The sequence below is a fragment of the Salvelinus alpinus genome, chromosome 10 (assembly GCF_045679555.1).
Source record: "Salvelinus alpinus chromosome 10, SLU_Salpinus.1, whole genome shotgun sequence".
In the NCBI taxonomy this organism is placed as follows: domain Eukaryota; kingdom Metazoa; phylum Chordata; class Actinopteri; order Salmoniformes; family Salmonidae; genus Salvelinus; species Salvelinus alpinus.
This window is the reverse complement of record NC_092095.1, coordinates 71,165,928-71,186,728: the sequence shown is the minus strand read 5'-3', so window position 1 is coordinate 71,186,728 and position 20,801 is coordinate 71,165,928. Positions and strand designations below refer to the sequence as shown.

Genomic DNA, 20,801 nt, shown 5'->3' with positions numbered 1-20,801 from the left:
GTAGTAGTGGGAGTATCACTGACCTAGGGCGTAGTAGTAGTGGAGTATCACTGACCTAGGGCGGCGTAGTAGTGGAGTATCACTGACCTAGGCGGCGTAGTAGTGGGTGTATCACTGACCTAGGGCGGCGTAGTAGTGGGAGTATCACTGACCTAGGGCGGCGTAGTAGTGGGTGTATCACTGACCTAGGGCGGCGTATTAGTGGAGTATCACTGACCTAGGGCGGCGTAGTAGTGGGAGTATCACTGACCTAGGGCGGCGTAGTAGTGGGAGTATCACTGACCTAGGGCGTAGTAGTAGTGGGAGTATCACTGACCTAGGGCGTAGTAGTAGTGGGAGTATCACTGACCTAGGGCGTAGTAGTAGTGGGAGTATCACTGACCTAGGGCGTAGTAGTGGGAGTATCACTGACCTAGGGCGTAGTAGTAGTGGGAGTATCACTGACCTAGGGCGTAGTAGTAGTGGGAGTATCACTGACCTAGGGCGTAGTAGTAGTGGGAGTATCACTGACCTAGGGCGTAGTAGTGGGAGTATCACTGACCTAGGGCATAGTAGTGGAGTATCACTGACCTAGGGCGTAGTAGGCTATCCTCAGAGGCAGGGCCAGGGTGAAGAGGACGTCGGAGGCGGCCAGGTTGGCAGAGTAGAGTGTGGTAGAGTTGATCTGGGCCAGGTTGGGTCTGATGACGTGCAGTGCCAGGGCGTTACCTAGGAGGCCGAGCATGAAGACCAGGCTGTAGTGGAGAGACATGAGGACGCGGGCGACGGGGCGGTGGTCGTACAGGTTGGTGCAGACCAGAGAGGAGGAGGTGTTGGAGTGAAGGTTCAGAGTGGAGTTCACACCCTCCGACCACGACATGATGCTTAGTAACAGGAAGTGTAAATCTGAAGCACAGCAGATGAGGGTTTGGGTGAAGATAGGTGTGCCTCACAAGATTGTGGACACTTGCAGTAGTTTAAAATCAACGGACAAAATAAGAGCAATGTTCCATTTGTCATGCATCATTTGCTCTATAACACTTATGAACGCAATAAATGCAACCCAAAATATACTCACAATTTGTGGGGGAAATTCACTTTCCTGTGAAAAAGATCCATGCTTAAACCTGTGTAAACTACATACTGTATTATACAGTGGTGGAAAAAGTACCCAATTGTCATACTTTAGTAAAAGTATAGATACCTTTTTAATAGAAAGTTACTCAAGTAAAAGTGAAAGTCAGCCAGTAAAATACTTCTTGAGTAAAAGTATTTGGTTGTAAATATACTTAAGTGTCAAAAGTAAATGTAATTGCTCAAATATACTTGTGTCAAAAGTAAAAGTGAAAGTATAAATCACTTGTTTAGTGAGTCCTCCAGGCCAGAGGCAGGAGGGATGACCACGTGTGCTCTTGAAAGTGTGTGAATTTGACAATTTTCCTGTCCTGCTAAGCATTCAAAATGTAATGAGTACTTTGGGTGTCAGAAAATGTATGGAGTAAAAAGTGCCATATTTTCTTTAGGAAAGTAGTGAAGTAAAAGTAAAATTGTCAAAAATATAAAAATTAAAGTACAGATTCTACAAAGAACTACTTAAGTAGTACTTTAATGTATTTTTACTTAAGTACTTTACACCACTGGTATTATACACTCTCATACCAGTGTAAACTACATACTGTATTATACTGTACCATATCTGTGTAAACGACATGGTCTAATACAGTATCATACCTGTGTAAACGACATACTGTATTATACTGTACCATATCTGTGTAAACAACATACTGTATTAGCCTGTACCATACCTGGGTAAACCACATACTGTATTAGCCTGTACCATACCTGTGTAGACCACATACTGTATTAGCCTGTACCATACCTGTGTAAACGACATACTGTATTATACTGTACCATACCTGGGTAAACCACATACTGTATTAGCCTGTACCATACCTGTGTAAACAACATACTGTATTAGCCTGTACCATACCTGGGTAAACAACATACTGTATTAGCCTGTACCATACCTGTGTAGACCACATACTGTATTAGCCTGTACCATACCTGTGTAGACCACATACTGTATTAGCCTGTACCATACCTGTGTAAACAACATACTGTATTAGCCTGTACCATACCTGGGTAAACCACATACTGTATTAGCCTGTACCATACCTGTGTAGACCACATACTGTATTAGCCTGTACCATACCTGGGTAAACCACATGCTGTATTAGCCTGTACCATACCTGGGTAAACCACATACTGTATTAGCCTGTACCATACCTGGGTAAACCACATACTGTATTAGCCTGTACCATACCTGGGTAAACCACATACTGTATTATACTGTACCATACCTGTGTAGACAACATACTGTATTAGCCTGTACCATACCTGTGTAAACCACATACTGTATTAGCCTGTACCATACCTGTGTAAACCACATACTGTATTAGCCTGTACCATACCTGGGTAAACCACATACTGTATTAGCCTGTACCATACCTGGGTAAACCACATACTGTATTAGCCTGTACCATACCTGTGTAGACCACATACTGTATTAGCCTGTACCATACCTGTGTAAACCACATACTGTATTAGCCTGTACCATACCTGTGTAAACCACATACTGTATTAGCCTGTACCATACCTGTGTAGACCACATACTGTATTAGCCTGTACCATACCTGTGTAAACCACATACTGTATTAGCCTGTACCATACCTGTGTAGACCACATACTGTATTAGCCTGTACCATACCTGTGTAAACCACATACTGTATTAGCCTGTACCATACCTGTGTAAACCACATACTGTATTAGCCTGTACCATACCTGTGTAAACCACATACTGTATTAGCCTGTACCATACCTGTGTAAACCACATACTGTATTAGCCTGTACCATACCTGTGTAAACCACATACTGTATTAGCCTGTACCATACCTGTGTAGACCACATACTGTATTAGCCTGTACCATACCTGTGTAAACCACATACTGTATTAGCCTGTACCATACCTGTGTAAACCACATACTGTATTAGCCTGTACCATACCTGTGTAGACCACATACTGTATTAGCCTGTACCATACCTGTGTAAACCACATGCTGTATTAGCCTGTACCATACCTGTGTAAACCACATACTGTATTAGCCTGTACCATACCTGGGTAAACCACATACTGTATTAGCCTGTACCATACCTGTGTAAACCACATACTGTATTAGCCTGTACCATACCTGGGTAAACCACATACTGTATTAGCCTGTACCATACCTGTGTAGACCACATACTGTATTAGCCTGTACCATACCTGGGTAAACCACATACTGTATTAGCCTGTACCATACCTGGGTAAACCACATACTGTATTAGCCTGTACCATACCTGGGTAAACCACATACTGTATTAGCCTGTACCATACCTGTGTAAACCACATGCTGTATTAGCCTGTACCATACCTGTGTAGACCACATACTGTATTAGCCTGTACCATACCTGGGTAAACCACATACTGTATTAGCCTGTACCATACCTGTGTAGACCACATACTGTATTAGCCTGTACCATACCTGTGTAAACCACATACTGTATTATACTGTACCATACCTGGGTAAACCACATACTGTATTAGCCTGTACCATACCTGGGTAAACCACATACTGTATTAGCCTGTACCATACCTGTGTAAACCACATACTGTATTAGCCTGTACCATACCTGTGTAAAACACATACTGTATTAGCCTGTACCATACCTGTGTAGACCACATACTGTATTAGCCTGTACTCACCAGATGGAAGTGCTCTTAATTGTCACTCGTCAGTGATGTTTCAGAAGAGACGTTGATCCCCTGTGTGCGGAACAGACTCCAGAGCCATGTGAGGTCAGCCAGAGACTGAAACTCAACAACTATCAGATATATTTCTCTGTTGCATCAGCTACGGCCGACGATGCAGAAGTGTGCAGCTTCTGCCACAGCCAGTACCCAAACACACACTTATCATTTCCTGCACTGCAAGCAACCCCTCCCTACCTTTATTCTGAGTGGGTGGGTGTGTGGGTGCAAGCGCCTCTTCGAAATTTGTAAAGATTCATTTATTTGATCAACAGGATGAATCATTTTCAGCATGTGTATTGATGTTTGTAAGGATATCAAGCACTCAACATAATATCAAGGGCACAAATATGAGTGAGAACTTGGCTGAATGCCATCTTTTCTTCAAGTGAACAGGAGAAATTAGAGGAAAGAGGAAGAAGGATATTGACCCAATCCTGACTGGGAATTACCAGGGACCTCGTGGTGCGATGTTACCGGGGGGCTCGTGGTGCGATGTTACCGGGGGGCTCGTGGTGTGATGTTACCGGGGGGCTCGTGGTGTGATGTTACCGGGGACCTCGTGGTGCGATGTTACCGGGGGGCTCGTGGTGCGATGTTACCGGGGGCTTCGTGGTGTGATATTACTGGGGACCTCGTGGTGTGATGTTACCGGGGACCTCGTGGTGCGATGTTACCGGGGGGCTCGTGATGTGATGTTACCGGGGGGCTCGTGGTGTGATGTTACCGGGGACCTCGTGGTGCGATGTTACCAGGGACCTCGTGGTGCGATGTTACCGGGGGGCTCGTGGTGCGATGTTACCAGGGGCTTCGTGGTGTGATGTTACCGGGGGGCTCGTGATGTGATGTTACCGGGGGGCTCGTGGTGTGATGTTACCAGGGACCTCGTGGTGCGATGTTACCGGGGGGCTCGTGATGTGATGTTACCGGGGGGCTCGTGGTGTGATGTTACCAGGGACCTCGTGGTGCGATGTTACCGGGGGGCTCATGGTGCGATGTTACCGGGGGACCCTCTCATGACCTCTCTGGGCTGCCGTCATGTTCCTCATTCTGACCCTTCATGTGTAGTTCATAGAAATGAATCTGCTCTCTACTTTTAATACGAACTGTATTCATACCCTCAGGCTCTCACTATTACTAGTAGTAGTGGTGTGTGTGTGTACTAAAGTCTGTTTTAGTGCCTGCGTCAAACATGGACATATCAGATATGGTTCACCGTATCAGATATGGCTCATCCTGTGATGCTCATCTCCATTCTGTGTGTGTGTGTGACCATGCGTGTCCTCGTGTGTGTGACCATGCGTGTCCTCGTGTGTGTGACCGTGCGTGTCCTCGTGTGGGTGACCGTGCGTGTCCTCGTGTGTATGGGTGACCGTGCGTGTCCTCGTGTGTATGGGTGACCGTGCGTGTCCTCGTGTGTGTGGGTGACTGTGCGTGTCCTCGTGTGTGTGGGTGACTGTGCGTGTTCTCGTGTGTGTGGGTGACTGTGAGTGTGGGTGACTGTGCGTGTTCTCGTGTGTATGGGTGACCGTGCGTGTCCTCGTGTGTGTGTGTGTATGGGTGACCGTGCGTGTTCTCGTGTGGGTGACCGTGCGTGTCCTCGTGTGTGTGTATGGGTGACCGTGCGTGTCCTCGTGTGTATGGGTGACCGTGCGTGTCCTCGTGTGTGTGTGGGTGACTGTGCGTGTCCTCGTGTGTGTATGGGTGACCGTGCGTGTCCTCGTGTGTGTGGGTGACCGTGCGTGTTCTCGTGTGTGTGGGTGACTGTGAGTGTGGGTGACTGCGTGTTCTCGTGTGTGTGTGGGTGACTGTGAGTGTTCTCGTGTGTGTGGGTGACTGAGTGTCCTCGTGTGTGTGTGGGTGACTGTGAGTGTCCTCGTGTGTGTGTGGGTGACTGTAAGTGTCCTCGTGTGTGGGTGACTGCGTGTTCTGGTGTGTGTGGGTGACTGTGCGTGTCCTCGTGTGTGTGGGTGACTGCGTGTCCTCGTGTGGGTGACTGTGTGTGTACATGTCCTGGTGTGTGGGTGGGTGACTGTACATGTCCTGGTGTGTGGGTGGGTGACTGTGCGTGTCCTCGTGTGTGTGTGTGTGTGTGGGTGACTGTGTGTGTCCTCGTGTGTGTGTGTGTGTGGGTGACTGTGTGTGTCCTGGTGTGTGTGTGTGGGTGACTGTGTGTGTCCTGGTGTGTGGGTGACTGTGTGTGTGGGTGACTGCGTGTCCTCGTGTGTGTGTGTGTGTGGGTGACTGTGCGTGTCCTGGTGTGTGGGTGGGTGACTGTGCGTGTCATGGTGTGTGGGTGGGTGACTGCGTGTCCTGGTGTGTGGGTGGGTGACTGTGCGTGTCCTGGTGTGTGGGTGGGTGACTGTGCGTGTCATGGTGTGTGGGTGGGTGACTGCGTGTCCTGGTGTGTGGGTGGGTGACTGTGCGTGTCCTGGTGTGTGGGTGGGTGGGTGACTGTACATGTCCTGGTGTGTGGGTGGGTGACTGTACATGTCCTGGTGTGTGGGTGGGTGACTGTACATGTCCTGGTGTGTGGGTGGGTGACTGCGTGTCCTGGTGTGTGGGTGGGTGACTGTACATGTCCTGGTGTGTGGGTGGGTGACTGTGCGTGTCCTGGTGTGTGGGTGGGTGACTGTGCGTGTCCTGGTGTGTGGGTGGGTGACTGTGCGTGTCCTGGTGTGTGGGTGGGTGACTGTGCGTGTCCTGGTGTGTGGGTGGGTGACTGTGCGTGTCCTGGTGTGTGGGTGGGTGACTGTGCGTGTCCTGGTGTGTGGGTGGGTGACTGTGCGTGTCCTGGTGTGTGGGTGGGTGACTGTACATGTCCTGGTGTGTGGGTGGGTGACTGCGTGTCCTGGTGTGTGGGTGGGTGACTGTGTGTGTCCTTGTGTGTGGGTGGGTGGGTGACTGTACGTGTCCTGGTGTGTGGGTGGGTGACTGTACATGTCCTGGTGTGTGGGTGGGTGACTGTACATGTCCTGGTGTGTGGGTGGGTGACTGTACATGTCCTGGTGTGTGGGTGGGTGACTGTACATGTCCTGGTGTGTGGGTGGGTGACTGCGTGTCCTGGTGTGTGGGTGGGTGACTGCGTGTCCTGGTGTGGGTGAATGTAATGGCAGGTTAGCTGCTGGTCTATAATGATTCACTCTTACTTCCTCTATTAGAAATAGACTTTACTGTAGATCTGCTCAGAGGTTTGGTGTATGTGAACAGAACATTGTGTTAACCATCTCCCCCTTTCTCCCTCCCCTCTCTCCTCCTTTCCTCCCCTCTCTCCTCCTTTCCTCCCCCCTCCCCTCTCTCATCCTTTCCTCCCCTCTCTCCTCCCCCCTCTCCTCCCCCCTCCCCTCTCTCCTCCTTTCCTCCCCTCTCTCCTCCCCCCTCCCCTCTCTCCTCCTTTCTCCTCCTTTCCTCCACTCTCTCCTCCTTTCCTCCCCTCTCCTCCCCCCTCCCCTCTCTCCTCCTTTCTCCTCCTTTCCTCCCCTCTCTCCTCCTTTCCTCCCCTCTCCTCCCCCCTCCCCGCTCTCCTCTCCCCCCTCTCTCCTCCCCCCTCCCCCCCTCTCTCCTCCCCCCTCCCCCCTCTCTCCTCCCCCCTCCCCGCTCTCCTCCTTTCTCCTCCTTTCCTCCCCTCTCCTCCCCCCTCCCCGCTCTCCTCTCCCGCCCTCTCCTCCCCCCTCCCCCCTCTCCTCTCCTCCCCCCTCCCCGCTCTCCTCCCCTCTCTCCTCCTTTCTCCTCCTTTCCTCCCCTCTCCTCCCCCCTCCCCGCTCTCCTCTCCCCCTCTCTCCTCCCCCCTCTCTCCTCTCCTCCCCCCTCTCCTCCCCGCTCTCCTCTCCCCCCTCTCTCCTCCCCCCTCCCCGCTCTCCTCTCCCCCTCTCTCCTCCCCTCTCTCCTCCTTTCTCCTCCTTTCCTCCCCTCTCCTCCCCCCTCCCCGCTCTCCTCTCTCCTCCCCTCTCTCCTCCCCTCTCTCCTCCTTTCCTCCCCTCTCCTCTCCTCCCCCCTCACCGCTCTCCTCTCCCCCCTCCTTTCTCCTCCTTTCCTCCCCTCTCTCCTCCCCCCTCTCCCTTCTCCCTCCCCCTCTCCTCCCCCCTCCCCTCTCTCTCCTCCAGGCTAGGCCCAGTGTTCAGCCTGTTTGTACCTTTCTACTCCTCCATCCCCAAGGTTCCAGTCACTCAACTCCTTGGTCAGATCTCCATAACTAACAAGTCCCTGGTTTACATTGTAGGCCTGCAGGTATGTAGAGTTACATAGTGTTCAGCATGGTGGGGGTCCGTGGTTAATATGTAGAGTTACATAGTGTTCAGCATGGTGGGGGTCAGTGGTTAATATGTAGAGTTACATAGTGTTCAGCATGGTGGGGGGGTCAGTGGTTAATATGTAGAGTTACATAGTGTTCAGCATGGTGGGGGGTCAGTGGTTAATATGTAGAGTTACATAGTGTTCAGCATGGTGGGGGGTCAGTGGTTAATATGTAGAGTTACATAGTGTTCAGCATGGTGGGGGTCAGTGGTTAATATGTAGAGTTACATAGTGTTCAGCATGGTGGGGGTCAGTGGTTAATATGTAGAGTTACATAGTGTTCAGCATGGTGGGGGGTCAGTGGTTAATATGTAGAGTTACATAGTGTTCAGCATGGTGGGGGTCAGTGGTTAATATGTAGAGTTACATAGTGTTCAGCATGGTGGGGGGTCAGTGGTTAATATGTAGAGTTACATAGTGTTCAGCATGGTGGGGGTCAGTGGTTAATATGTAGAGTTACATAGTGTTCAGCATGGTGGGGGGTCAGTGGTTAATATGTAGAGTTACATAGTGTTCAGCATGGTGGGGGTCAGTGGTTAATATGTAGAGTTACATAGTGTTCAGCATGGTGGGGGTCAGTGGTTAATATGTAGAGTTACATAGTGTTCAGCATGGTGGGGGTCAGTGGTTAATATGTAGAGTTACATAGTGTTCAGCATGGTGGGGGGTCAGTGGTTAATATGTAGAGTTACATAGTGTTCAGCATGGTGGGGGGTCAGTGGTTAATATGTAGAGTTACATAGTGTTCAGCATGGTGGGGGTCAGTGGTTAATATGGAGTTACATAGTGTTCAGCATGGTGGGGGTCAGTGGTTAATATGTAGAGTTACATAGTGTTCAGCATGGTGGGGGGTCAGTGGTTAATATGTAGAGTTACATAGTGTTCAGCATGGTGGGGGTCAGTGGTTAATATGTAGAGTTACATAGTGTTCAGCATGGTGGGGGGTCAGTGGTTAATATGTAGAGTTACATAGTGTTCAGCATGGTGGGGGTCAGTGGTTAATATGTAGAGTTACATAGTGTTCAGCATGGTGGGGGTCAGTGGTTAATATGTAGAGTTACATAGTGTTCAGCATGGTGGGGGTCAGTGGTTAATATGTAGAGTTACATAGTGTTCAGCATGGTGGGGGTCAGTGGTTAATATGTAGAGTTACATAGTGTTCAGCATGGTGGGGGTCAGTGGTTAATATGTAGAGTTACATAGTGTTCAGCATGGTGGGGGGTCAGTGGTTAATATGTAGAGTTACATAGTGTTCAGCATGGTGGGGGGTCAGTGGTTAATATGTAGAGTTACATAGTGTTCAGCATGGTGGGGGGTCAGTGGTTAATATGTAGAGTTACATAGTGTTCAGCATGGTGGGGGTCAGTGGTTAATATGTAGAGTTACATAGTGTTCAGCATGGTGGGGGTCAGTGGTTAATATGTAGAGTTACATAGTGTTCAGCATGGTGGGGGTCAGTGGTTAATATGTAGAGTTACATAGTGTTCAGCATGGTGGGGGTCAGTGGTTAATATGTAGAGTTACATAGTGTTCAGCATGGTGGGGGGTCAGTGGTTAATATGTAGAGTTACATAGTGTTCAGCATGGTGGGGGGTCAGTGGTTAATATGTAGAGTTACATAGTGTTCAGCATGGTGGGGGGTCAGTGGTTAATATGTAGAGTTACATAGTGTTCAGCATGGTGGGGGGTCAGTGGTTAATATGTAGAGTTACATAGTGTTCAGCATGGTGGGGGTCAGTGGTTAATATGTAGAGTTACATAGTGTTCAGCATGGTGGGGGTCAGTGGTTAATATGTAGAGTTACATAGTGTTCAGCATGGTGGGGGTCAGTGGTTAATATGTAGAGTTACATAGTGTTCAGCATGGTGGGGGGTCAGTGGTTAATATGTAGAGTTACATAGTGTTCAGCATGGTGGGGGTCAGTGGTTAATATGTAGAGTTACATAGTGTTCAGCATGGTGGGGGGTCAGTGGTTAATATGTAGAGTTACATAGTGTTCAGCATGGTGGGGGTCAGTGGTTAATATGTAGAGTTACATAGTGTTCAGCATGGTGGGGGTCAGTGGTTAATATGTAGAGTTACATAGTGTTCAGCATGGTGGGGGTCAGTGGTTAATATGTAGAGTTACATAGTGTTCAGCATGGTGGGGGGTCAGTGGTTAATATGTAGAGTTACATAGTGTTCAGCATGGTGGGGGTCAGTGGTTAATATGTAGAGGTACATAGTGTTCAGCATGGTGGGGGGTCAGTGGTTAATATGTAGAGTTACATAGTGTTCAGCATGGTGGGGGTCAGTGGTTAATATGTAGAGTTACATAGTGTTCAGCATGGTGGGGGTCAGTGGTTAATATGTAGAGTTACATAGTGTTCAGCATGGTGGGGGTCAGTGGTTAATATGTAGAGTTACATAGTGTTCAGCATGGTGGGGGGTCAGTGGTTAATATGTAGAGTTACATAGTGTTCAGCATGGTGGGGGTCAGTGGTTAATATGTAGAGTTACATAGTGTTCAGCATGGTGGGGGTCAGTGGTTAATATGTAGAGTTACATAGTGTTCAGCATGGTGGGGGGTCAGTGTGGTCCAGTGGTTAATATGACTCTGTGTTGTGTTTCAGCTCCTGACCTCCAGTCCGTTCATGTGGCTCGTTGCTCTCAGTGGACTGGTGAGTTCACACCACACTGACCCTGTTGCATAGCAACCAGTATTACCCAACCGTTATCTCAACCGCAGTCACTTCTTCAGAAATTCTAAATCCACACGCAACGCCACGTGTTCCCCTCAGGTCTCTGGGAAGCTGTACCACGGAAATGCTCTGAGGGTGCAGCGGCTTCTCTTCGTACCCCGGTGGCTGTCCCGTGTCGGGGCCTTGGTCCTGGAGCCCCTGTTCTCCGGGCCCCCGCCCCCTAATGAAACCCCCCTGGGTATGGGGGCTACGCTGGACATCCAGAGACAGCAGAGGATGGATCTCCATGATCAACAGATGCTGCTGGTCCAGTTCCAGCAGGCGAGGAGGAACCACAGACCGCCACAGGTATTGACACACACACACACACACACACACACACACACACACACACACACACACACACACACACACACACACACACACACACACACACACACACACACACACACACACAGTACTAGACACACACACAAACAGTACTAGACACACAGTACTAGACACACACACACACAGTACTAGACACACACACACACACACACACACACACACACACACACACACACACACACACACACACACAGTACAAGACACACACACAGTACTAGACACACACACAGTACTAGACACACACACAGTACTAGACACACACACAGTACTAGACACACATACACACACACACAGTACTAGACACACACACACACACACACACACACACACACACACACACACACACACACACACACAGTACCACACACACACACAGTACCACACACACACACACACACACACACACACACACACACACACACACACACACAGTACTCCACACACACACAGTACTACACACACACACACAGTGCCACACACACACAGTACCACACACACAGTACTAGACACATACACACACACAGACTAATGGGCATTCCATTTGACATGACCCTCCTTCTGATCTGGCCAATCAGAAGCATGCATGCCTTTGCAGAATATTTAATGCAATCCTCTCATTGGCAGAATGAATGTCCTTCACATGCATCGGCTACTTGAGTTCATAGTCCTGCCTGCCTTTCCAACACACAGCTCCCGGCGGTCACTGTCTTTTGAACTGATGTGCAGCCAGGGCTCTTCTAAAGTGTACATGACCTTTATTCTGTATAGAAACAATAATGTTTATATTGGCCATTTTTGCTTTGATCACATCCGAAGCTATATTTTTCCATTTGCCTTTTTTAAATAATTGGTAATACTATGTAATGCTATTTATTTAATATTAGGAGGACAGCAATAATTCTGGCATTGTTGCAAAGCTCAGATTCTCACCATTTTCAATTGATTCAATGCTATTTAACCCCCTACGGCTGTTATGATGGGGAGAAAATCAGAGCTGTAAATTGTTTAAAGGTGACGGGCAAAGGTCTCCACAAAAAACTGTAACACTTAATAATAATGATATTTTAGGCATCATTAAATAAGCCCGAAGCCCCAAAAACATCTATGACTACATTTAGCTGTCATTTCTAAATGTTGGTGAAGATGTCATCCTTGCATTCTATGGCCAGAAAAAGACATCATTTGAGGGCTAAAAGAATAGGCCAGTGGCATACTGCAGTGGCATACTGCAGTGGCATACTACAGTGGCATACTACAGTGGCATACTGCAGTGGCATACTCTACAGGGGCATACTACAGTGGCATACTACAGTGGCATACTGCAGTGGCATACTGCAGTGGCATACTGCAGTGGCATACTCTACAGTGGCATACTACAGTGGCATACTACAGTGGCATACTGCAGTGACATACTACAGTGGCATACTCTACAGTGGCATACTGCAGTGGCATACTACAGTGGCATACTGCAGTGGCATACTACAGTGGCATACTGCAGTGGCATACTGCAGTGGCATACTCTACAGTGGCATACTACAGTGGCATACTCTACAGTGGCATACTGCAGTGGCATACTGCAGTGGCATACTACAGTGGCATACTACAGTGGCATACTGCAGTGGCATACTCTACAGTGGCATACTCTACAGTGGCATACTACAGTGGCATACTCTACAGTGGCATACTCTACAGTGGCATACTGCAGTGGCATACTGCAGTGGCATACTACAGTGGCATACTACAGTGGCATACTACAGTGGCATACTACAGTGGCATACTCTACAGTGGCATACTCTACAGTGGCATACTACAGTGGCATACTCTACAGTGGCATACTGCAGTGGCATACTACAGTGGCATACTGCAGTGGCATACAACAGTGGCATACTACAGTGGCATACTCTACAGTGGCATACTCTACAGTGGCATACTACAGTGGCATACTCTACAGTGGCATACTACAGTGGCATACTACAGTGGCATACTCACTGCATACTACAGTGGCATACTGCAGTGGCATACAACAGTGGCATACTACAGTGGCATACTCTACAGTGGCATACTCTACAGTGGCATACTACAGTGGCATACTCTACAGTGGCATACTACAGTGGCATACTACAGTGGCATACTCTACAGTGGCATACTGCAGTGGCATACTACAGTGGCATACTGCAGTGGCATACTACAGTGGCATACTGCAGTGGCATACTACAGTGGCATACTGCAGTGGCATACTACAGTGGCATACTACAGTGGCATACTCTACAGTGGCATACTACAGTGGCATACTCTACAGTGGCATACTACAGTGGCATACTACAGTGGCATACTACAGTGGCATACTGCAGTGGCATACTGCAGTGGCATACTGCAGTGGCATACTCTACAGTGGCATACTGCAGTGGCATACTGCAGTGGCATACTGCAGTGGCATACTACAGTGGCATACTCTACAGTGGCATACTACAGTGGCATACTCTACAGTGGCATACTCTACAGTGGCATACTACAGTGGCATACTACAGTGGCATACTCTACAGTGGCATACTACAGTGGCATACTCTACAGTGGCATACTCTACAGTGGCATACTACAGTGGCATACTCTACAGTGGCATACTACAGTGGCATACTCTACAGTGGCATACTACAGTGGCATACTACAGTGGCATACTCTACAGTGGCATACTACAGTGGCATACTCTACAGTGGCATACTCTACAGTGGCATACTACAGTGGCATACTGCAGTGGCATACTCTACAGTGGCATACTCTACAGTGGCATACTGCAGTGGCATACTCTACAGTGGCATACTCTACAGTGGCATACTCTACAGTGGCATACTCTACAGTGGCATACTCTACAGTGGCATACTACAGTGGCATACTCTACAGTGGCATACTACAGTGGCATACTCTACAGTGGCATACTCTACAGTGGCATACTACAGTGGCATACTCTACAGTGGCATACTACAGTGGCATACTCTACAGTGGCATTCTCTACAGTGGCATACTCTACAGTGACATACTCTACAGTGACATACTGCAGTGGCATACTCTACAGTGGCATACTCTACAGTGGCATACTCTACAGTGGCATACTCTACAGTGGCATACTAAAGTGGCATACTACAGTGGCATACTCTACAGTGGCATACTCTACAGTGACATACTACAGTGGCATACTCTACAGTGACATACTGCAGTGACATACTGCAGTGGCATACTCTACAGTGGCATACTACAGTGGCATACTCTACAGTGGCATACTCTACAGTGGCATACTACAGTGGCATACTACAGTGGCATACTACAGTGGCATACTACAGTGGCATACTGCAGTGGCATACTGCAGTGGCATACTGCAGTGGCATACTGCAGTGGCATACTGCAGTGGCATACTGCAGTGGCATACTACAGTGGCATACTCTACAGTGGCATACTACAGTGGCATACTCTACAGTGGCATACTCTACAGTGGCATACTACAGTGGCATACTACAGTGGCATACTCTACAGTGGCATACTACAGTGGCATACTCTACAGTGGCATACTCTACAGTGGCATACTCTACAGTGGCATACTACAGTGGCATACTCTACAGTGGCATACTACACAGTGGCATACTACAGTGGCATACTCTACAGTGGCATACTACAGTGGCATACTCTACAGTGGCATACTCTACAGTGGCATACTACAGTGGCATACTGCAGTGGCATACTGCAGTGGCATACTCTACAGTGGCATACTCTACAGTGGCATACTCTACAGTGGCATACTCTACAGTGGCATACTACAGTGGCATACTCTACAGTGGCATACTACAGTGGCATACTCTACAGTGGCATACTCTACAGTGGCATACTACAGTGGCATACTCTACAGTGGCATACTACAGTGGCATACTCTACAGTGGCATACTACAGTGGCATACTCTACAGTGACATACTCTACAGTGACATACTGCAGTGGCATACTCTACAGTGGCATACTCTACAGTGGCATACTCTACAGTGGCATACTCTACAGTGGCATACTAAAGTGGCATACTACAGTGGCATACTCTACAGTGGCATACTCTACAGTGACATACTACAGTGGCATACTATACAGTGACATACTGCAGTGACATACTGCAGTGGCATACTCTACAGTGGCATACTACAGTGGCATACTCTACAGTGGCATACTCTACAGTGGCATACTCTACAGTGGCATACTCTACAGTGGCATACTCTACAGTGACATACTACAGTGGTCCCGTGTGGCTCAGTTGGTAGAGCATGGCGCTTGCAACGCCAGGGTTGTGGGTTCATTCCCCACGGGGGGACCAGGATGAATATGTATGAACTTTCCAATTTGTAAGTCGCTCTGGATAAGAGCGTCTGCTAAATGACTTAAAATGTAAAAATGACTTAAAATGTAAATGTACAGTGGCATACTCTACAGTGGCATACTACAGTGGCATACTCTACAGTGACATACTACAGTGGCATACTCTACAGTGACATACTGCAGTGGCATACTACAGTGGCATACTACAGTGGCATACTCTACAGTGGCATACTACAGTGGCATACTGCAGTGGCATACTGCAGTGGCATACTACAGTGGCATACTCTACAGTGGCATACTACAGTGGCATACTCTACAGTGGCATACTACAGTGGCATACTCTACAGTGGCATACTGCAGTGACATACTGCAGTGGCATACTCTACAGTGGCATACTACACTGGCATACTATACAGTGGCATACTGCAGTGGCATACTGCAGTGGCATACTGCAGTGGCATACTACAGTGGCATACTCTACAGTGGCATACTCTACAGTGGCATACTGCAGTGGCATACTCTACAGTGGCATACTCTACAGTGGCATACTCTACAGTGGCATACTCTACAGTGGCATACTCTACAGTGGCATACTACAGTGGCATACTCTACAGTGGCATACTACAGTGGCATACTACAGTGGCATACTCTACAGTGGCATACTCTGCAGTGGCATACTCTACAGTGGCATACTACAGTGGCATACTACAGTGGCATACTCTACAGTGGCATACTACAGTGGCATACTACAGTGGCATACTCTACAGTGGCATACTACAGTGGCATACTCTACAGTGGCATACTCTACAGTGGCATACTACAGTGGCATACTACAGTGGCATACTCTACAGTGGCATACTCTGCAGTGGCATACTCAACAGTGGCATACTCTGCAGTGGCATACTCAACAGTGGCATACTACAGTGGCATACTACAGTGGCATACTACAGTGGCATACTCTACAGTGGCATACTACAGTGGCATACTACAGTGGCATACTCTACAGTGGCATACTACAGTGGCATACTACAGTGGCATACTCTACAGTGGCATACTCTACAGTGGCATACTCTACAGTGGCATACTACAGTGGCATACTCTACAGTGGCATACTACAGTGGCATACTCTACAGTGGCATACTACAGTGGCATACTCTACAGTGGCATACTCTGCAGTGGCATACTACAGTGGCATACTCTACAGTGGCATACTCTACAGTGGCATACTACAGTGGCATACTGCAGTGGCATACTCTACAGTGGCATACTGCAGTGGCATACTCTACAGTGGCATACTCTACAGTGGCATACTGCAGTGGCATACTATACAGTGGCATACTGCAGTGGCATACTACAGTGGCATACTGCAGTGGCATACTACAGTGGCATACTGCAGTGGCATACTACAGTGGCATACTCTACAGTGGCATACTACAGTGGCATACTACAAGGAACACAAGCTACAGACACGGCTTGTATGAGTCAGCCATTTTCTCTGTATCAGAAATGAAGCTGACATGATGCGATGAGACACTTTGTATATCTGAAGAAATAAACATGTAAGTCGATAATGATGACTCCTATACAGATAATGAGAGTTAGCTAGCTATAGCCACATAGTGCATTTCCAATCATTGTGATGAGTCTTCCATTTAAATCAAATCACATTTTATTGGTCACGTGTTTAGCAGATGTTATTGCGGGTGTAGTGAAATGCTTGTGTTCCTAGTTCCAACAGTGCAGTAATATCTAACAATTCACAACAATACACACACATCTAAAAGAATGGAATTAAGAAATATAGAAATATTAGGATGAGCAATGTCGGAGTGGCATTGACTAAAATACAATACAGTGTATATATATAGTGTGCTCCAAAATTACTGGCACCCCTGACTGGCAATGCATAAACAATATATAAACAATATAATTATAGAGAGAAACTGAAAATACCAACATGTGAGAAATACTGGACTTTATTAAATGTTTCAATGGAACCAACCAAAATCATACAATTATTTAATACAAAATTAATTTCACCAAAATCAAGGTTTCATAATTATTGGCACTCATTTAGTACTTAGTGCAACCACCTCTGGCAAGGATAACAGCATGAAGTCTTTTCCTGTCATGTTTGACAAGGTTAAGGAACACATTTGGAGGGATTTTGGACTATTCCTCTATGCAGATCCTTTCAAGATCCTTCACATTCTTGGGTTTGCGCTTATCAACTTCCCTCTTCAACTCAGCCCACAGGTTTTCCATTGGATTGAGGTCCGGCGACTGAGATGGCCATGGCAGAACATTGATTTTGTTGTCACAGAACCATTTCTGTGTGGATCTTGAGGTGTGTTTTGGGTCATTGTCTTGTTGGAAAGTCCACATACGGCCAGGTCCCAGCCTTCTGGCAGAGGCAACCAGATTGTCAGATACTTGGTGGAATTCATTATGCCATCAATCTTAACCAGTGCCCCTGGAACTCTGGAATTAAAACAGACCCAAAACATCACTGACCCACCACCATATTTCACCGTGCCTCTCCTTGTATGCATCTCTGTTTCCACGCCAAACATGCCGATGCTGTATCTGACCAAAACGTTCAATTTTGGCCTCATCTGACCAGAGTACCCTCTTCCAGTCATAATTTGAATGACGTTTGGCAAACTCCAAGCGCTTGCGTCTGTGTCTTGGGGTCAGAAAGGGCTTTCTTCTGGCAACCCTTCCAAAGAGCCTGTGGAGGTGGCGTCTGATGGTGCTTTTTGAAACCTGGTGACCCCAAGACGCCACCAAGGCTTGCAATTCTTTGACAGTGATTATTGGGGATTTTGTTGCTTCTCTCACCATCCTCCTACCTATCCTGGGGGGCAAAATGCATTTCCATCCTCTACCCGTGAGGTTTAACTGTTCCATATCTTTAGATTTTTAAAATAATTGCCCTGACAGTGCTCAGTGATATATGAAGGTCTACGACCATCTGTCTCTTTTGAACTGCCAGTTATTTTGTTTTCTTCATGGTGTTGGATGACAGCGGGATATTGCATGCGTGTTACCTCATTTTTATACCCTAGTGAAACAGGAAGTGGTGTAATGGCTCAATATAGTTCTTTAAGACTTAGGTAAACTTAAATAAGTGGAATTTAATTCCTGGTTGAATTTTGGTAAATGTCACAATAATCTTTAAGGGTGCCATTAATTGTGGAACCTTCATCTCAGAATTACAAGTTGGAAACTCGGGCATCATCCTAGAGCTACAACTTCTCTGATGTTGTGATTTTTCCGTCTGAGATCTTTTTTTATTTTCCCAGAGTTCCCAGTTGTCTTGAACTTACCATGATTGTCCCTCTCTGTCCTTCCCAGAATGGCCTAATGAACTGGAACAGATTTTTCCCATTGCTGAGACACAGAGGACAGAACCTTCCCCCAGAGCTACAACCACACCCCTCTCCACTGTTGCAGCCACACCCCTCTCCACTGTTGCAGCCACACCCCTCTCCACCGCTGCAGCCACACCCCTCTCCACCGCTGCAGCCACACCCCTCTCCACAGCAGCTCCACCCCACAGCTCCACCACTGCAGCCACACCCCTCTCCACAGCAGCTCCACCCCACAGCTCCACCACTGCTGGAGCCCACAGCTTCTCCCTTGGTCAACACTCCTGTAGCCGAAGAACAGGTGAGCACTGTGCGTGAGTGCAAACACGGAATTGCGTTTCTTTACCATTTATCTTATGTTTGTGTGTGTTTATTTATGTTTCCCTAGGTTGCCAGATTGATGGAGATGGGCTTCTCCAGAATAGATGCTCAGGATGCCCTCAGAGCGTCCAACAACGACATCAACGTGGCAACCAACTTTCTGCTGCAGCATTTAGGGTAGGGAGGAGTTTGAAAGATGTAGAACCTGAGAGAGAAAAACAACAGAGGGAACAGAATGAAGTCTAGGTCTGATCCAGTGAGCAGGGTCCTGGGGTTTGAGGCCAGGGTGACCGGGCTGCTCTGGAACTCCAGAGGACTACACAGAGAATAACTCAACACAGACTACACAATTACTAGGAGGAAAGGAGAGAGGAGGACAGTAATGCTGCTGCTGTCCACTTCCTGAAGGGTGAAGAGGGCTGTCCACAGTGCTTCCTGGTAGTGGGTGAAGAGGGCTGTCCACAGTGCTTCCTGGTAGTGGGTGAAGAGGGCTGTCCACAGTGCTTCCTGGTAGTGGGTGAAGAGGGCTGTTCCAGATAGTTTGGATACTCTGTCCTGTCACCTTGCTGCTGAGGGACAGAAGATGGAGGATCAGAAGGCTGCTATTCTCAGGGCTTGTTGCATCTAGTGTCTTCTCTATACTCTACCATTACCATGGTTCATTGCGGCTTCCTCCACCTCACACACACCTTCGCCCAGAAAACACACACATTCGCCAGTCCCTAAAGGTTTTCTTTTGTGTCATTTGTCCATGGACACTTATTTAACACTCACACTCAGGGGTTTGAAATGAGGAGAATATACTAAATTATGGAAACTGTCAATCTTGTATACTCAATGAAAAACGTCTGCACATGTAATACTTAGTGTATGGCTTGTATGTATAGCTGCTCAGTGGCTACATTCTGGTTAACTACACTATAGAATAAAATCATGGTGACAAGATATTAATTATGAAAACTGTTTCACACATTTAACACTTATTTATATACTTTTTATTTACTTTGTTTTGTTTTATGTGACTGACTGTATAAACGGAGGTGTGCTTGTTGTTTGGTTAACCTATGCCCGTGTGTGGTGTTATTATGCTACAGATTACAAATGATTAACAATTTAACAAACTGCTTCCAACCACTGAAATATATGCAATGCGCTCTGCTGTGGTAACAGTGCTGTCCATACAGCGTTACAACAGTATAATGGCCTGATGAATAAACCTACCTCTCACCTTCAGATGCTTTTCTGATTTTGTGCTTTACTTCACAGCATTACTCGTGTAACATTTTATTGTGCTTTGGGATGACTGCACTGACATGGCGAATAATAGTTACTGTTTTGAGAGAAAGATTAGTTTTACACTGCCATCTCCAGGTCGTTGTTAGAATAGGCACTTTCTGCAAGAGCCTAAATTGTAAGGTGCTCTGAATTTTGCTGTTTGATTCTCAGCAGAATTAGAAATCATGACAATAAACCCGTTTTTATTCTCAATTTTGTCGGAAAATGTCTTATATTTAACACAAAGTGCTATTCTTTCAACAACAGCCTAGCCAACTTTACCGCCAGAGTCCCATAAT

At 47.4% G+C, this 20,801-nt stretch overlaps 2 protein-coding genes across 4 annotated transcripts in view; one reads left to right on the top strand and one right to left on the bottom strand.

The window, feature by feature from the left end:
• Positions 1-3,965, bottom strand: part of gpr183b (G protein-coupled receptor 183b) — a 33,195-nt gene extending 29,230 nt beyond the window's left edge. Inside the window, exons 1-3 of one of the 2 annotated variants that reach the window (XM_071330865.1) lie at positions 3,782-3,965; positions 1,058-1,081; positions 571-885 (exon numbers count right to left, since the gene is read on the bottom strand). In XM_071330865.1, the coding sequence (XP_071186966.1) occupies positions 571-859 (289 nt within the window). In that variant the 5' untranslated portion in view covers positions 860-885; positions 1,058-1,081; positions 3,782-3,965. The remainder of the gene's footprint in view (positions 1-570; positions 886-1,057; positions 1,082-3,781) is intronic. The other variant, XM_071330864.1, reaches the window with a different exon arrangement.
• Positions 1-20,460, top strand: part of ubac2 (UBA domain containing 2) — a 55,951-nt gene extending 35,491 nt beyond the window's left edge. For both annotated transcript variants that reach the window (XM_071330863.1, XM_071330862.1), the window contains exons 5-9: positions 7,930-8,053; positions 10,732-10,779; positions 10,900-11,148; positions 18,893-19,207; positions 19,295-20,460. In XM_071330863.1, the coding sequence (XP_071186964.1) occupies positions 7,930-8,053; positions 10,732-10,779; positions 10,900-11,148; positions 18,893-19,207; positions 19,295-19,408 (850 nt within the window). In that variant the 3' untranslated portion in view covers positions 19,409-20,460. The remainder of the gene's footprint in view (positions 1-7,929; positions 8,054-10,731; positions 10,780-10,899; positions 11,149-18,892; positions 19,208-19,294) is intronic.
• Positions 20,461-20,801: the final 341 nt, after the last annotated feature.